At 39.1% G+C, this 18,994-nt stretch overlaps 1 protein-coding gene across 4 annotated transcripts in view; it reads left to right on the top strand.

Moving 5' to 3' along the window:
- The window catches only part of TMEM45A (transmembrane protein 45A), an 86,951-nt gene that overhangs the window by 11,544 nt on the left and 56,413 nt on the right, over nt 1-18,994 (top strand). Inside the window, exons 1-2 of one of the 4 annotated variants that reach the window (XM_033121955.1) lie at nt 12,746-12,889; nt 13,098-13,181. The exons of 1 other annotated variant lie outside the window; for it this stretch is intronic. In XM_033121955.1, coding sequence (XP_032977846.1) covers nt 13,163-13,181 — 19 coding nt within the window. In that variant the 5' untranslated portion in view covers nt 12,746-12,889; nt 13,098-13,162. Of the gene's footprint in view, nt 1-12,745; nt 12,890-13,097; nt 13,182-18,994 lie in introns of those variants that run through there. 2 more of the 4 variants (XM_033121996.1, XM_033121956.1) reach the window with 2 other exon arrangements.

An 18,994-nucleotide genomic window follows, 5' to 3' on the forward strand; every position in this document is an offset into this window, starting at 1 on the left:
ATGAACTCCTTTAGATTTTTTCTTGTCTGGGGAGCTCCTTATCTCTCTTTCAATTTTAAATGATAGTTTTGCTGGATAGAGTAATCTTGTATATAGGTCCTTGCTTTCCATCACTTTGAATATTTTATGCCAATCCCTCTTGGCCTGCAAAGTTTCTGTTGAGAAATCAGCTAACAGTCTTATGGGAGCTCCCTTGTAAGTAGTTAACTGCCTTTCTCTTGCCGCTGATTCTCTTTTTGTCTTTAACCTTTGGTGTTTTAATTATGATGTGTCTTGGTATGGGCCTCTTTGAGTTCATCTTGTTTGGGACTCTGCACTTCCTGGGCTTGTATGTCTATTTCCTTCACCAGGTTAGGGTAATTTTCTGTCATTATTTTTTCAAATAGGTTTTCAATTCCGTGCTCTCTTTTCCTTCTGGTAGTCCTATGATGTGAATATTGGTACATTTGATGTCCCAGAGGCCCCATATACTGTCCTCAATTTTTTGGATTTCTGTTTCTTTTTGCTGTTCTGATTGGGTATTTCCTGTTACATTGTCTTCCAAATTGCTGATTTGAACCTCTGTTTCATGTAATCTATTGTTGATTCCCTCTAACGTATTCTTTATTTCAGTTATTGTATTCTTCATTTTGACTGGTTCTTTTCTATTTCCATTTTTATGTTGCTTATGTCTTTGTTGAAGTTTTTACTGAGATCATTGAGCATCCTTATTACCAGCATTTTGAACTCTTCATCTGGTAGAGTGCTTCTCTCCATTTTGTTTAATTCTTTTTCTGGAGCTTTGTTCTGTTCTTTCATTTGGGACGTGTTTCTTTGTCTCCCCTTTTTGGCTGCCTGCCCATGTTTGTTTCTATGTATTAGGTAGAGCTGCTATGTCTCACAGTCTTAGTAAAGTGACCTTATATAATAGGTGTGCTGTGAGGCCCAATGGCGCAGTCTCCCTGGTCACCTAGCTGGATGCTGCAAGTATGTCCCTTGTATGGGTTATGTGTGCCCTCTTGTTATAGTGGAGCCTTGGTTGCTGTTTGCACATCAATGGGTGGGAATGACCCTCAGGCTGATTGGCTGTGAGGACTGGCTGTAACTACAGTGGAGGAGCTGTTGTGCAGGGTTGCTATAAAGCAAGATTGGCTCTGCTGCCTGCCCAGTCTGCCCTTCACGTGTTTCATCTGTGGAGGTGGCCTGGTGGTGCTCCAGCTTGGTTTGAAGCTGGCCACCAGTTGTTCCGGCCCTGGGGCCTCTTGGGTGGGGCCCTGCTGCAGGCCAAGTTCAGCCTCTGCCTGTGCCCTGGCCCAGGCGACTTGGTATGAGCCACAGAGCGATCTGCAGATATCTCCCACTGGCGCTGGACTTGGAGGCTCTTTGGAAATGCTAAACTGTGAACTGAGGCTAGCTGCTGCTAGTGCCAGGCTTGGGGTTGCTCAGCAAGAGGTATGGGATACACTGAGGTGAGATGCTGCTTGTTTGGGGTTTGTGAACTTTTGAGAGACTTTAGGAAAGCCTGCAGCATGAGCTAAGACAGGCTGTTTGTATAGAAAAGCCACTGGAAGTGGCTTGGGTGGGTCCTCAAGTTAAATGGAGGGTGAGGTGGGGCTAATCTTCTGAGGCTAATGGATGACTCAGAATCAGAGGCCTTAGTGAGAAATAAGGGCTAAACCAAGGAGGCCAAGATCTGCTGACAGGTGTAAGGAAGTGGGCTAAGCCAGAGGCTAGAACCAGAAACCTTTGAAAACCAACAGGAGGATACAGGGAGTGAAGTCAGCAAGGTCCTGTTAAGGCTTTGACCAAGGATGAAGACGCAGAACTTGACTTCATTAGCAGAGGTTTGAGGTTGGGTCAGAGAGTGGTTTTCTGGGGTCATGCATGGACTTAAGGCTCCAGAGGTCCATAACTGAGCTCCAAGCTTTGACTCTGAGCTGTCTATTGTCCCTCTGAGAATTGGTTTTTAATTTAGTTATCAGGTGTGTTTCTCTGATGCATCACCAACCCAAAGTCCGGTCTGGTGCCCTACCTACCGGATATCTCTATTTAGATGCCTTGCTGCTAGGACAAACAAGAACAAACAAGTTTTCTTCAGATTGGCTGACATTCTTTCTTACTCTGCCTGTGCAGATATGTGATTTTTTATTCATATAACTTGTAAATCTCTTGGATGCTGGAAAATTGTTTTTTAAAATATTACATCCCAGATCAATTCTTGGGAAAGCTCCTACTTGAAGATGGTGACAAAATATTATTACTATCATTTGACAGAAATTTTACCTTCTTTAAGGGATTGGGACTAAAGGATCAGTCTTTGGGAAAATTGGAAGTCTTTTGTCTCTTAAAGGAGGTGTCTTAAAGTCACTTTTTTTTTTTTCCACCTAGAAAGGAGGCTTTTGATCAGAGGTCTTGGAAAACTACTTTTATTCCCAATATAACCGTAGTACGGATTGGTTAACCACACCTGGGAGGTAGGGATGGATGCTGGTTAGTGTTCTCATAGTCACCACGATGGTTCCCATGGCAGAAAGGATTCACTTGCATAATAATAATAATAATAACAGTAATAATAATAACAATAACAACAACAGCAGCAGAAGCAGCAGCAACACTAGATGGTAGATGGAGTAAGTTTATCACTATAATTTCCTTCAAATTAACATTGATTGGAGGAGGTTCTGTTCTTCTCTGGTGTTTTCCATGGAAAGAGAGAGAGATACCTGAGAGATTAAGAGAGAATGGGTAAGGGGCGGCCAGATGGCTCAGTTGGTTAGAGCGCGAGCTCTCAACAATAAGGTTGCTGGTTCAATTCCTGCATGGGTGGGCTGTGCCCCCTGCAACTGAAGACTGAAAATAGAGACTGGACTTGGAGCTGAGCTGTGCCCTCCACAACTCGATTGAAGGACAACTGCTTGGAGCTGATGGGCCCGGGAGAAACACACTATTCCCCAATATTCCCCAATTAATAACAAAACAAAACAAACAGAAAAAACAAACAAACAAGGGAAATTGGGCTTAAAAAAAAAAGAGAGAGAGAGAGAGCATTCTGCCTCTCTCTGATAAGCTCAGTACTGCCTTCTGTACTCTTGAACATATCTGGGGTCATCAGCCTACCAGGAAGAGGCAATCAAAACAAAGATGGTTTCCAGAAGAAGTGCACAGAACACTTGATGTAATCTTATTGTTGTTTTGTTAATTGTGATAAATGTTGTTTTACTTTCAACATTATTTTAAATTATTTATGCTCTACAGTGGTAATGAGTAAGAGAAGGTGGGGTGAGTGGATGAAATTGCTTCCGTGCCCTGATAAGTGGTTGCATTCTGATTGGTTCTCAGATGGGACTTGATTTTTTTCCACAAGAAGAGAATCAGCTTGACAATGTGATTTGTTAAGGGGGCAGGAACCTTTTACTTTATCTCAGTCTCAGTCTCATTTCCATGTCCCCAATTTTGTCTCTGCCCTTTATTCTCATTCCACTTCCCTCAAAACCCATGATTGCCCTTGTCAACAACTTTCTCCAGGTCTTCATTTACACAGAAAGCACACAGGATTCAGAAGAGGCTATTATAAGAAGTTTCCCTCTTCTTTTCTGTAGATCGTTTTTTTTGAGCTGGGAATAGAATTTATATATCACTCTAACGATCTTACTTCAATTTGTTTTTTTGAAATTAAAAGAATCCAATTTTTTTTTAACTTTTATTTATTTAAGTGTGTTTTTCCAGGACCCATCAGCTCCAAGTCAAGTAGTTGTTTCAATCTAGTTGTGGAGGGTGCAGCTCACAGTGGCCCATGTGGGGATCAAACCGGCAACCTTGTTGTTAAGAGCATTGCACTCTAACCAACTGAGCTAACCAGCTGCCCCCAAGAACCCAAGTTTTTGCTAGTGTCTTAAAAGAAGCAGTGTTTGAAAACTAGGAAAGAGTCAACTGAGAGAATGTTTTGATTTTGAGGTGTCCTGACACTGGCATGAAGTTAGTTCTTATGAAAACAAAAGATTGGGGCTATCACTGGAAAAGCACCTCCCACCCTCAGACAGTACAGCCCTAACATTTTATGGAAAATAGCATTTACTCTCACACTGAGCCCAGTTTTAGCCTCTGAATTTTCCTTTTGGCACGTTATCAATCACAGATGATACTGAATCATGAAGCGTATTGTCAAATTTGGGATGGAATGTTTTTAATGAGGAACTTGGTAAGCCCTGAAAAAGTAAATTTTCAGGAGAAGTCACAGGCTTGAAGCATATAATTTTTCCTTTATCGTTTGGCACCTCATACTTTAGTTTTCCATGTTTTAATTATGTTAAAAGATAAACTGAGGTATATTAAAATTTTTCAAAGTTTATTTGAGAAAAAAATATCTGTCCAAATCAGGCAGCATCCAATCTAGGAGATAGGAAGGAGCTCCAAGAAGCTGTTCAAAATGAAAGACTTTTATAGACAGAAGGGAATGGACACAAGGAAGTTAGACCAGACAAAAACAAAGGTTGATTATTACAAAACACTTTCCTTTATGGGAGGGAAGGGATCCATCAGGCAGATTACCTAACTGGTGCTGATCAGTCAATTCCTGATTGACTGGTTTAAGATTCTATTTCTTGAAGAGTCAAAACTGTAGTTAAGTCTTGGTTTGGTGATTGTGGGGCGGGGGGCGGGGGTGGCTTAGAACAAGCGACTCCATTTTGGATCTGTTGTCTTGCTTTGTAACCATTAACAAATGATACTTAGAGATAGCCTCTCCGCTACTTTCCCCACACCAAAGTTGAATGACGCCAGAAAGCATGTAATTTTACCATAGTTTTTCTCCAGGTCTCTATCACCCAGAGGACAAATTCCCTATCTGTAGGGACAGCTTTATGGGTATGCAACCTGTACAGTTGCACAGAGCCCAGTTTTAGAAGTGTCCCATGCTTGGTTTAATGCTCTGATGTCACTACTTTAAAATTCTCAACAATTTATAAACAAGGGGCCCCACATTTTCATTTTGCTCTGGGGTCTACATATCATGAGGCTGGTTCTGCCTCTACTCTTTCAGGGTCACTCAAGTGTAACAAGAGTGAGAAAATAAAATCAAGGGCCTGTTTCACCACCTTTCCCCAAGTTTATGTATCAAGATGAGCATCTAATGAAATTGATGCTGATTCTCTTGTCTTAATTGATTTAATATTTAAACTCTTTTTTTTAAAATTAAAGTTTATTGGGGTGACAATTATTAGTAAAGTTACATAGATTTCAGGTGTACAATTCTGTAGTACATTATCTATACCTCACATTGTGTGTTCACCACCCAGAGTCAGTTCTCTTTCCGTCACCATATATTAGACCCTGTTTACCCTCTTGAGAGCCCCCCGACCCCGGTTTAAACTCTTTTAACAGGAGGTTTTCAGAGATTTCTTTTCCCCTTCTAGAACAATTTCCATACTGATTTTAACTGTAGTTAAAAAGGTAATTCAGGTCTAGGCAACATGAAGGATTTTTTTTTATCTTTATTAAATTTATTGGGGTGACATTGGTTACTATTAATAAAATTATATAGGTTTCAAACAGTTGAAACCTATATAATCCATCATCTGTATATTGCATTGTGTGTTCACCACCCAGAGTCAGTTCTCCTTCAATCACCATATATTTGACCCCCTTTATCGTCTTCTATCAAGCTCCCTCCTCCCTTACCTTCTGGTAACCACTAAACTGTTGTCTGTGTCTATGAGTTTTTGTTTCTTTGATTGTTTATCTTGTTTCTTTCTTGTTTTCAGTTTTATATGCCACATATAAGTGAGGTCGTATGGTTCTCAACTTTTTCTGTCTGACTCACTTCGTTTAGCCTGATAATCTCAGCGTCCATCCATGTTGTCACAAGTGGCAGTACTTCATCTTTTCTTATGGCTGAGTAATATTCCATTGTTTGTATGTACTACAGCTTCTTTATCCAATTTTCTATAGAAGGACACTGGTTGTTTCCATGTCTTGGCCACCATGAATAATGCTGCAATGAACATAGGGATACATATATCTTTATGGATAAATGTTTTCAAAATTTTTAGTTATAGACCCAGAAGAGGGATTGCTGGGTCATATGGTAATTCTATTCTTAATTTTTTTGAGGAAGCTCCATAATCTTTTCCATAGTGGCAGTACCAATTTACATTCCCACCAACAGTGTATGAGGGTTCCTTTTTCTCCACAACCTCTCCAACACTAGCTATTGTTTGTTTTGTTCAGAATACCTATTCTAGCAAGTGTGAGGTGGTATCTCCTTGTGATTTTGATGTGCATTTCCCTAATAGCTAGTGAAGTTAAACACTTTTTCCATATATCTGTTGGCTGTTTGTATGTCTTCTTGGGAGAATGTCTGTTCAGGTCTTCTGCCCATTTTTTAATTGGACTGTTTGTGTTTATTTTTTTGTTGAGCTGTATGAGTTCTTTATATATTTTGGATATTAGCTCCTTATTGGAGGCATTGTTTGCAAATATCTTCTCCCATTCAGTTGGTTGCCTTTTTGTTTTGTTGATGGTTTCCTTTGCTGTGCATAAGCTTTTTAGTTTGATATAGTCCCATTCACTTATTTTTGCTTTTCCTTCCCTTGCCTTTAAGGTCAAATTCATAAATCCTCTCTGATCCCAAGGTCCATATGTTTAGTACTTATACTTTCTTCTATGCAATTTATTTTTTCAGGTCTTATGTTTAGGTCTTTGATCCATTTTGTGTATATGGTGACAGATAGCAGTGTAGTTTCATTCTTTTGCATGTGGCTTTTCAATTTTCCTAGCACCATTTATTGAAGAGGCTTTCTTTTCTCCATTGTGTGTTTTGGCTCCTTTGTTGAAAATTATTTGCCCATATTTATGTGAGTTTATTTCTGGGTTCTTAGTTCTCTTCCATTGGTCTGTATGTCTGTTTTTCTGCCAATACCATGCCGTTTTGATTATTATCGCTTTGTAGTATAAATTGATCAAGAAGTGTGATACCTCCAGCCTTTTTTTTTTCTCTTAGGATTGCTTTGGCTACTCAGGGTAGTTTGTGGTTCCACACAAATCTGATGATTTTTGGTTCCATTTCTGGAAAAAATGCTGTTGATATTTAGATGGAGATTACATGAAATCTGTATATTACTTTGGGTAATAAATATGGCCATTTTTAACTATGTTCATTCTTCCAATCCATGAACATGGAATATCTTTCCATTTCTTCGTGTCTTCTTCAATCTCTTTTAATGTCTTATGGTTTTCAGTTTATAGGTCCTTCACATCCTTGGAACTGTTTTTAAAAATTTTTTTCCTGAAATTTCATTTTTAGTATGTAGGAAGGCAATGGATTTTTATGCATTGAATTTGTATCCTTCAACTTTACTGAATTTGTTTATTGTTTCTAATAGTTTTTTGGTGGAGTCTTTAGGGTTTTCTATATAAAGAATCATGTCTTCTACAAAAAGTAACAATTTAACTTCTTCATTCCCAAGTTGGATGCCTTTTATTTCTTTCTCTTTCCTGATTGCTCTGGCTAGGACTTCCAACACTATGTTGAATAACAGTGGTGACAGGGGCATCCATGTCTTGTTCCTGATCTTAGAAGAAAAGCTTTCAGTTTTTCACCATTAAGTATGATATTAGCTGAGGGTTTGTCATATATGGTCCTTATTATGTTTAAGTACTTTCTTTCTATAACTATTTTATTACGTGTTTTAATCATAAATCGATGTGGTATCTTGTCAAATACTTTCTTCTGCATCTATTGATATAATCATATGATTTTTATCCTTTATTTTTGTTTAGTGGTGTATTACATTGATCAAGTTGTGTATATTGAACCATCTTCATGCTCCTGGAATGAACCCACTTGACCGTTATATATAATCTTTTTAATATATTGTTGTATTTGATTTGTTTGTATTTTGTTTAGGATTTTTGCGTCTGTATTCATCAGAGATATTGGTCTGTGCTTTTCTTTTCTTGTGTTATCCTTACCAAGTTTTGGTATCAGGGTAATATTGGCCTCATAAAACAAGTTAGGGAGTACTGTCTCTTCTTCAATTTTTTGGAAGAGTTTGAGTAGGATAGGTGCTAGATCCTCTTTGAAGGTTTGGTAGAATTCAGTAGTGAAGCCATCTGGTCCAGGACTTTTGCTTTTGGGGAGGTTTTGTATGATTGTTTCAATTTCTTTATGGTTAATAGGTGCATTTAGATGTTCTAGTTCTTCGTGATTCTGTCTAGGAATGTTATATATTTCAAAGAACTTTGCCATTTCTTCTAGGTTATTGAATTTGGTTGCATATAGTCCCTCATAATATTCTCATATAATTCTTTGTATGTCTATGGTATCTGTCGTAACTTCTCTTTCATTTCTGATTTTGTTTGTTTGTGTCTTTTCTCTTTTTTCTTAGTTTAGCTAAGAGTTTGTCAATTTTATTAATCTTTCCAAAGAAACAGCTCTTTGATACATTAATTTTTCCTATTGTCTTTGTTCTCTATTTCATTTAATTCTGCTCAAATTTTTCTTATTTCCTTTCTTCTGCTGACTTTGGGTTTCTTCTTTTCTGACTTTGTTCTTCTCTTTCTAGTTCTTTAAGATGTAATGTTAGGTTGTTCATTTGGGATTTTTCTTGTTTCTTAAGATAGGCCTGTAATGATATAAATTTTCTTCTTAATAGTAATTTTGCTGCATCCAAATAATTTTGACATGATGTGTTTTCATTCTCATTTGTTTCTGTGTATCTCCTGATCTCCCTTTTATTTCTTCTTTGACCCAGCCGTTCTTTAGTAGCATGTTGTTTAATCTCCACGTACTTGTGTTTTTTTCTGCTTTCCTTTTGCAGTTGATCTCCATTTTCAAAGCATTATGGTCGGAGAATATGCTTGGTATTATTTCAGTCTTCTTAAATTTGCTTAGGCTAGTTTTGTGTCCCTGCATATGGTCTATTCTTGAGAATGTTCCATGTACACTAGAAAAGAATGTATAGTTTGGTGTTCTAAGATGAAGGGCTCTATAGATGTCAATTATATCCATTTGGTCTACTGTGTCGTTTAAGGCTGATATTTCCATTGGGATTTTCTGTTTGGATGATCTATCTATCCCTAGCTGTCAATAGTATATTTAGGTCCCCTACTATAATTGTGTTTTTGTCAGTTTCTCCCTTTAGTTCTGTTAGTAGTTGCTTTGTATATTTTGGTGCTCTCTGATTGGAGCATATATATTGATAAGTGTTATGTCTTCTTATTGTATTGTCCCCTTTATCATTATGAAATGTCCATCTTTGTCTCTTGTTATCTTTTTTATCCTGAAGTCTGTTTCATCAGATGTAAGTATGGCTTCAACCACTTTTCTCTGGATGTCATTTGTTTGGAGTATCGCTTTCCACCCTTCCACTTTGAGTCTATACTTGTCCTCAGAGCTAAGATGTGTCTCTCGAAGGCAGCATATGGTTGGGTTTTGTTTTTTGATCCAATCTGCTACTCTGTGCATTTTTATTGGTGAGTTCAGTTCATTTAAATTTGGGGTAATTATTGATATCTGAAGATTTCCTATAGCCATTTTATCTTTTGCTTTCTGGTACTCAGTGTGTCCGTTGTTTCTTTGCTCTTGTGTTTTTATCTGTTATTTTAGTTTGGTAGTATTCTATGATTTTTTCCCTCTGTTTCCTCTTTTTTTGTTATGTTATGTGTCTCAGTTCTGGATTTTTTTTTTTAGTAGTTATGATTAAGTTTATGTAAAAGAAAGTTTCATATATACAGTAGTCCTTTTTCCTCAGCATGCATTTTATCTCCATTTCCCTTAACAAATTCAGATGTTTATCCTCTCCCCTTTTATGTTTTTGTTGTCACAAATTATCCTTATTTATGCCGTGAGTTTATTTCTAAGTGCAGTAGCAAGTTGTCGTCTTCTTTTCTCTCTTCTTTGTTTTTAAGTTTTTATCTCCTTTAACCTTTATTTTATGTTTAAGTGTATAATACCCCATTCTCTCCAGGGGTTGCCATTTTCTACTTCTATCTGTCTGTTAGTAATCTTGCTCATGGTTTTGTATCCTTTTGACTTTTTGTTTCAGGTGAATGGCCTCTTTCAGTATTTCCTGTAATTCAAGCCTTGTGGTAGAAAATTCCCTCAGCTTCTGTATGTCTGGAAAGGGTTTTATTCCCCCTTCGTATCCAAAAGATAACTTTGCTGGGTATATCATTCTTGGCTGGTAATTACTCTCTTAAAATAGTTTGAATATTTTATTCCTCTCCCTCCTGTGTTGTAGAGCTTCTGCTGAAAAATCTGATGATAATCTAATGGGCTTTCCTTTGTAGGTTACTGTCTTCTTTTCCCTGGGTGCCTTGAGAATTCTTTCTTTGTCAGTAAGTTTTGATAGCTTCAATATAATGTAACTTGGAGAAGACCTGTTAAGATTGAGGTAATTAGGTGTTCTGTTTGCTGCTTCGATTTGAGGATCCAATTTTTTCTGTATGTTTAGGATGTTATCATCGACTATTTGTATAGGCTCGCTGTGCCTTTCTTCCTCTCTTCTTTTTCTCCTGTACCCATTACTCTTATATTGTTCTTTCTGATGGTGTCATATAGTCCTTGTAGAGTTCTTTCACTTCTTTTAACTCTCAAGTCTCTCTCTCCTTTCATCTGTGTCATTTCCAGATTTCTATGTTTGATATCACGAATTCTTTCCTCCATGTGGTCAGTTCTGTTTCTTAAGCTGGCTATTTCATTCTTCATCTCTTTCATCGAATTATTCAGCTCTAGAATTTCTGTTTGGTTCTTTTAAAAAATTCCAGTTTTTTTGTAAAGCATTCACTTTGATTTTATTTGTGAGTTCATTATACTGCGTATTTGAGTTTTCTTGCATCTCGTTGAGGTTTTCAGAATTGCAATTTTGAATTCTCTGTCATGTAAGTCACATATTTCCATGTCTTTAAGTTTATTTTCTGGAGATTTTTTTATTTCTGAGCCCCCTTGTTACCTTGGTTATTCATGGTAATTGATGACTTTTTTATCTTCTTGCACATCTACAAGAATAAATTCTGCAGCAGGTTAATATGAAAAGGTCTTTCTTTTGTTATCCAGTAGGTAGTGCTGGAGATTTTTGTTTTCTCTCTCCTTGTTTCAGCTTCTCGCAATGGAAGGTTTCCTATGGAGGTGGAAATCGTCTCTTCTGTAACCAGGTCATCTCTGTCTCAGGGCACCACCCCCATAGGAGGATTGGTGGGTGATGGGGTCCTGAGCCCCAAAATACCAGTGCTGCCCTGCAGCTAGATGCAGAGCTGTGCACCTCAGTAGTCCTGGGTGTTCCTGCTTAGGATGAGCCTTGAAAGGTGGGAGTGGGCTGGGCTGGGAGAGGCAGCTGGTGTGTTTGTGGCTTTGTTCTTCTCCGAATCATGACAACTTCCAGACCACAGCTGCCTTGCCCCAGACCGTACCTACTCCTTTGTTGCTGGGATTAGCCGCAGTGTGCATCTGCTGCTCAGGAACTGCCTCTTCAGTTCTCAGGGCTGTAGATATTCTGCTCTTTAATCTGACACTGGTACAGTTTCTTCTAGGGCCTGCTGCTAACACTGGGAGTGTGCAGGTGAGGCGAGCTCTGGGAGGGTCGGGGGAAACAGCCAGGTTCTGTGTCTTTGTTTTCTGCCTGGCAGCGAGGGCTGTTAGACCACATTTGTAGTGCTCCGTATTTGGTCTTTGCCCTGAGGTCTCCGCCTCACTGGGTTCAGCCATGTTATACGCTGACCACTCAGGCAGGGATATTTGGGCCACAGAGAGTACACCTCATTCTCAATCCTCCCCTCTCCTGGGAGTGCAGTGAACTTCAGGAAGTGCCCTGCAGCCCCCATGTCTGCACTTCTCTCTTCCCTCCTCCGCTGTTTGTCCCGATTTGCCCACCTTCAGATGTTTTGATGACTGGATCTCTCAGACATGTTTGTGTGCTGTGTAGGGAGTCCTTTGTTGAATTATAGCTGTTCAATGTGTTGTAACTTCAAGGGGAGAGATCAAGGGGGACCCGTCACACCACCATGTTTCTGATGTCACCAGTACTTATCTTTTGAAAGAAGAGTTTTCTACAACTTCTTGGTTTACTATGTTTTATGGTACCTAGCGAGCACAACCTCACATTTCATAGGAGCTTGCCACACACACACACACACACACACACACACACACACACGCACACACACACTCCAGTAGGTCTTATTTTTTAAGAACAACCAAGAAATATTCTTATTGGCTGGTGGGTCTAAATGCTAAAACCAGCAGCAACGATTGCAAATATTCATCTCTGAGTTTCCTTAGGATTCATAGGTACAGCTCAGGTGAGGGGTGCAGACTAGTGCATTTATCTGCTTTCCTTGTGTAAGACTGGGTGTGAACAGGTTGGCTTGGTAGCTCGGTCCAGGCAAGAGAAGCAAAGTCATTGGTGGGCCATTCCCTGTGGGAGCCTTCTAATTTTGCTGTCTTTACACACGGGACAACCTAAGCTGGTTGGTTGAACAATTCCATACAAATGATAATCAAGAGGTGAAGTTGGTGAGAGTGGGAATAATTAGTGTGAATACTTAGTAGGTATTGGAAAAACACCTGCAGACGGTACTCAGTACTCCCGCCCTGATTGCACAGGACAGTGTCTTCTGCTAAGCTGAGAGCTTAGCAGAATGTCATGTCTCATGACATTAATTGCGGGGTGGTATGGGCCAGGTTTCTGTATATTGGGTGGAGGTGGAGGCTACTGGCTGTATATACAACGCCCAAGAAGAAACGTGAGTGGGAGGAAGGAAAAAGTTTTCTCTGGGCTGTTGCAAGGTTGATGCTGGTGTCATATGCTTGTCTTTTCTGAGCATTAAAGCAGCATCTGCCAGGATCGTTAGCTACTGAGCAGCACATTTTCAGTGTTCATGACCCCTGAGCAATTTGTGTGAGGTAAAAAGTGTGGTAAGTTTTAATATATATATATTTTTTCTTACTAGTTGCTTTTGGTGTGCATGTGGGCATGTATGTGTGTATAAAACGGACCGAAAGGTGTCAGGTTTCAGCCTGCTGATTTTTTTTTTTTATTCTGTTGGATAATTTTCAACATTAACTGAGAAACAAAGGCTTGGTTTTAGCATCTTCTTTTTTATCCCTTTTGCCCCAATTCTAGGTACTTGATCTACTGAGACCAAGAATGGTGAATGACTACTAGGAAGGGAGAATTAATCTGAAAAAATGTTCAAAGGTTTCAAAGGTTAGTTTATCTTTTCTAGAGTAATCTTTGGTGTGGAAAGAGCAAGAATTTTTGATTCATACAGACCTAGTTTGAATCCTGATTCTCCTATGTATTTGTGACACTGTGCAAATAACTTCATCTCTCTGAACTTCAGTGTTTTAAATTTGTGAAATGGGGGTAATTATGCCTGCTTCCAGGGTGGTATGGGTTTAATGAGATGTTAGCAAAGAGCCTAGTGCAGAGTCTATCGCATGGTAGAAACTCAGTAAATGTTGTGTTACCTTTAGTTTGTCAACTCTTACCCTAGCCCCCTTTCCTACTGTTGGAGTCATGGCCTGCCATTCTCGACTCCTATAATCATGAGTGTTTCCCCAGCCTGCCTATTGTGAGGTGTGGCTGATTGAGGCAAAGCTAAGACTAGCCTACTTCTAATGTTCTATGGATATTTCATTTCCTTCTATGTTAGGATCTAGCATTGTAGTTAAATAGGCAGAGTAGTTGTGGGAAGGTGTGTGTATACTGACCTATTTACTATATGCTAGGCACAGTTTTAAGCCCAGGGATTAAGCAGTAAAGAAAAATAGAAAAAAGAAATCCTGCACTCATGGAACTTTCATTCTAGTAAGGGGAGATGTAGTTAACAAAATAAGTCAGTAAATGATGGATGTGTTATGGGGAAAACAAAACAGGAAAGGGGGATGGGGTGTTGAAGCTGTTTGCAGTTTTAAATAAGGTGACCAAGGAAGGCCTCATTGAGAAAATATTTGAGCAAAAGCTTAGAGGAGGTTAGGGGGAAGAGAATTTCAAGCAGGAGGAGTAGCCAGTACAAAGATCTAAAGGTGGAGGGCATCTTGGCGTGTTCAAGGAGAAGCAGGGAGGCAAGTGTGGCTGGGAAGGAGTGGCTGAGAAGAGAGGATGAGGAGAGGAGGCTGGAGACGTGATGGGGAATAAATCACGTGGAGGGACACGTAGGCCCTTGTGAGGACCTGGGTCTGACTTACATTTCAGCAGGATAACACTAGCTCCTGTGTTGAGAATAGTCTGAAAGGGGCAAAGGCAGAAGCCGAGAGTCTAGTTAGAAGACCATTTTAATAACTCAGGTCTGTACCAAAGTGGTCGTGTGGGGGTGGGATCATGGAGAGGGTGGTGAGAAGTAGTCAGGCCCTGAGCATATTCTAGAGCCAATAAGATTTTCTGATGGATTGGATGTGGAAAGTAAGAGAAGGAGAGGAGTCGAGGACAACTCTAAAACTTTGGGTGTGAGTAACAGGGAGAACGTTGTCCTTAAGGGGGAAAAACTGTGGGTAGAGATCTGTGGGTCGAGGATATCAGGAGTTCTGTTTGGGACAGTTTTGAATTTGCAATGTATGTTAAACATCTGAGTGGAGATGCTGAGTGGGCCGTTGGCTATAGGAGTCTAGAATTCAGGGGAGAAGTCTGGGCTAAAGATGAAATCTTGGGTGTAGTGGGCATGTGGCATAGTATTTAACGCCGTGAAACAGGATGCGATCCCCCGGTACTGAGGGTACTGACGATAGAAAGACATGAAAAGAGTTCTAAACACTGAGCCTTAGGACATTCCAATTTTAAGAAGTTGAGAGATTAGGACTAACCAGAGAAAGAAGGAGGGGCTGGTGAAGAGGAAAAACAAGGGGGAATATTTTCCAGGGAGGAGACAATGATCAGCTCTATAAATTCTGCTCGTGGCTCAAGTAAGATTAGGGCAGAATTGGCCATTGAAGTTAGCAATGTGGGGGTCTTTGGTGACTGACAAGAGAGCTGGAATCACGGAGAACCAGTAAAAGAAGGAAAGAATGAGGTGGAAAAGATGAAGTTAGAGACCACTCAATTGCTGTCAGTTTTTCCCCACTCCCAATTCAGAATTTCCTAGCCCCTCAACTTCCCATTTTTCTCCTTCATCTTTATTTTATGTTACCAACACTATGAATTTTTGTAAGCAAACTTAAATTCTTTTGACATGGACTGGCATACATACAAGATGGGATGGTCCCCCAGATGGGTTTGTCTCCGGGTCTGTTGGGGTACAGGGTCCTTGATAACTGCCCTTCCTACTTGCTGGTGGAAATGTGGCCACATGCCTGGTCCCCAGAGGGGGTGCTCCCAGGTGCAGGTGTGTACATTACCTTAGCATGGGAGACACAGGCTCTTCCAGGAGGATGCAGTCAGGACATCTCCTAGTGTCCTCTCCTCTTGGCAAGGTCCCAAGAGTAACAGTGCTGTCTTGTTACAGAGAAGGGCAAACAGAACTCTTGAAATTGGGATAAACTAGAGGGATTTCAGAGGAGAGCAACAAAGTGAACAATGTGATGGTGCAAGGAGAGAAAAATCAGGGCCAGTGAGGAAGTCTCCTGAGCTGTGAATGTCCCCTTTAGGGTTATGACGATCCTTGTGGGCCTGCAGCGGGTGACCTACATTTCACAAGTGACTGTGGAATTTGGCAGGTATTTCAGGGAGGTTCTTTCTTGGGCCAGGGCCAGAGGATAACTCAGCTGGCTTGGCATAGCTGGCTTCCGTTGAGGTACCCAGAGAGCTCCCCTGCAGTGTGCTGGACACGATTTCCAGACAGTGCCTTCTTGTTATTACCAAGCAGCCGTGCCTGCTGCTTCCTTCACCTCCCTCCTTGTTGATTCACTGAGGCCTCTCCATTTTTGGCTCATAAAAACAAGGGTTGTTTGAGAGCACAGAATATGACATTTAGGCTGTGTGAAGATGCTCGTAGATGCCAGATAAAGGATAAATTGGTGGGCCCCCCTTTTTGATGCCCCTGCCAGGTGCTGGAAAGTGATACTGTCAGCTTTGTTGTTCACGTGGCTTTATATATTGGGCATCTACCTGCAGTGCCTTTAAAATAAATATTTTATTTTTTTAGAGCAGTTTTAGGTTCACAGCAAAATTGAGCAGAAAATATAGAGTTCCCATTACCCCCTGCCTTCACACATTTACAGCCTCCACCATTATCTACATGTTGCACCAGAGTGACACATTTTGACGAACCTACATTGATACATTATTGTAACTCAAAGTTCATAGTTTACATTACAGTTCTCTCTTGGTGTTGCACATACTATGGTTTCAGAAAATGTAGAATGATGACATGTACCCACGATTATAGTATCACATAGGATAGTTTCACTGCCCTAAAAATCCTCAGTTCTTTGCCTGTTCATTCTTCCCTGCTTCCTAACCTCTGGCAACCACTGATCTTTCTACTGTCGCCATCGTCTTGCCTTTTCTAGAATGTCATATAATTAGAATCCATTGTAGGTATACTTTTAAGATTGGCTTCTTGCATTTAGTAATATGCATTTAAGTTTCCTCCATGTTGTTTTGATATGTCTCCATAGCTCCTTTCTTTTTATCACTGAATAAAATTCCATTATATGATTGTATTTCACTTTATTTATTCATTCGTCTACTGAAGGACATCTTGGTCACTTCCAAATTTTGGCAATTATGAATAAAGCTACTATAAACATCTCTGCGTGGGTTTTTGCGTGGACGTAAGTTTTCACTTCCTTTGGATGAATACCATTGAGCATGATTGCTGGATCACATGATAAGACTATGATTAGTTTTGTAAGAAGCTGCCAAACTATTTTCCAAAGTAGCTGTACCACATTACATTCCCGTCAGCAGCGAATGTTAGTTCCTATTGCTTCACATCGTCACCAGCACTTGGAGTTGTCAGTGTTTCGGATTTTAGCTGTTATAATAGGTGTGTAGTGGTATCTCACTGTTGTTGTAACTTACAATTTCCTAACGACATAATGCTGAACATCTCTTCATATGCTTATTTGCCATCTGTGTACCTTATTTGGTGAGATGTTTATTCATGTCTTTTGCCCACTTTTTTATCCAGTTGTTTGTTTTCTTTTTTTATTGAGCTATAATGGACATATAACATTGTATTCGTTTTAGGTGTACAACAAAATGATTTGATAGATGTATATATTGTGAAATGATTACCATAATAAGTTTAGCGAACATCTATCACCATACATAGCTACAATTTTTTTTTGTGCTAAAAACTTTTAAGATGTAATTTCTTAGCAATTTGCAAATATACAATATTGTTAACTATAGTCACCATGCTGTCCATTACATCCCCAGGACTTATTTATTTTACAACTGGAAATTTGTACCTTTCGATCACCATTTCTCCTACCTCTCTCTACCCCTCTTGTGCTTGCCTCTGTGCTTGCTACCAATTTGTTTTCTTTGCCTGGGGGTTTGGTTTTATTTCGATTCCACATATAAGTGAGATCATAGAGTATGTGTCTGTCTGTCTGACTTATTTCACTTAGCATAATGGTCTCAAGGTCCATCCATGTCATTGTAAATGGCAGGATTTCTCTCTTTTTTATGGCTTAATAATATTCTATTGTGAATAACATACCACATTTTCTTTATCCATTCATCTGTCTATGGACACAGGTTGTTTCAATGTCTTGGTCATTGTAAATATTGCTGTAATGAACATGGGAGTGCAGATATCTTTTCAGGACAATGATTTTGTTTCCTTGAGATAAATACCCTGAAGAGGGATTGCTGGATCAAATGGTGATTCTATTTTTAGGTTTTTGAGAACCACCATACTGTTTTTCATAGTGGCTGCACCAATTTACATTCCCACCAACAGTGCACAAGGGTTCCCTTTTCTCCATATCCTTGCCAACACTTGTTATCTCTTGTCTTTTTTTATAATAACTACTTTAATAGGTGTGAGGTGATATTTCATTGTGGTTTTGATTTGCAGTTCCTTGATGGTTAGTAATGTTGAGTACCTTTTCATATTCCTGTTGGCCATCTTTATATCTTCTTTGGAAAAATGTCGATTCAGATTCTCTGCCCATTTTTAATTGGATTTTTGCTTTTTTTGCTATTGAGTTGTATGATTTCTTTATATAGTTTATAGTCACCATTTATCAGATATATGATTTGTAAATATTTTCTCCCATTGGGTAGGTTGTCTTTTTATTTTGTTGAGTTTCCTTGGTTGAACAGAAGCTTTTTGGTTTGATGTAGTCCCAGTTGTTTATTTTTTATTTTGTTGTCTGTGCTTTTGGTGTCAAATCCAAAATATCATTGCCAAGATATTGAGGAGCTTACCACTTATATTTTCTTGTATAAGTTTTATGGTTTCAGGTCATATGTTCATGTCTTTAATCCATTTTGAGTTGATTTTTGTGTATGGTGTAAAATAGTGGTTCAGTTCCATTCTTTTCTGTGTGGCTGTCCAGTTTTTCCAACACCATTTATTGAAGAGATTGTCCTTTCCCCATTGTATATTCTTGGCTTCTTTGTCGTAAATTAATTGACCATATTTGTGGTTTATTTCTGGGCTCTCTCTTTTGTTCCGTTGATCTATGTGTCTGTTTTTATTACTATATTATTTTGATTACTATGCTTTGTAGTATAGTTTGAAATCAGGGAGTATGCTACCTCCAGCTTTGTTCTTCTTTCTCAAGATTGCTTTGGCTATTTATGGTCTTTTGTGGTTTTACACAAATTTTAGGATTTTTGTTGTATTTCTGTGAAAAATGCCATTGGAAGTTTGAATCTGTAGATTGCTTTGGGTAGTATGGGCTTTTAAACAGCATTCTTCCAATTCATGAACATGAATTATATTTCCATTTATTTGTGTCTTCTTCAATTTCTTTCTGTTTTCTTATTATTGAGTTTTAAGAGTTCTTTTTATATTTTGGATAATAGTTCTTTATCAGACATATCTTTTGCAAATGTTTTCTCCATTGTCTTCTATTTCTCTTGACAGTGTCTTTTGCAGAACAAAAGTTTTGAATTGTAATAAA

This window comes from Rhinolophus ferrumequinum, chromosome 2 (genome assembly GCF_004115265.2).
Source record: "Rhinolophus ferrumequinum isolate MPI-CBG mRhiFer1 chromosome 2, mRhiFer1_v1.p, whole genome shotgun sequence".
Taxonomy (NCBI): Eukaryota; Metazoa; Chordata; class Mammalia; order Chiroptera; family Rhinolophidae; genus Rhinolophus; species Rhinolophus ferrumequinum.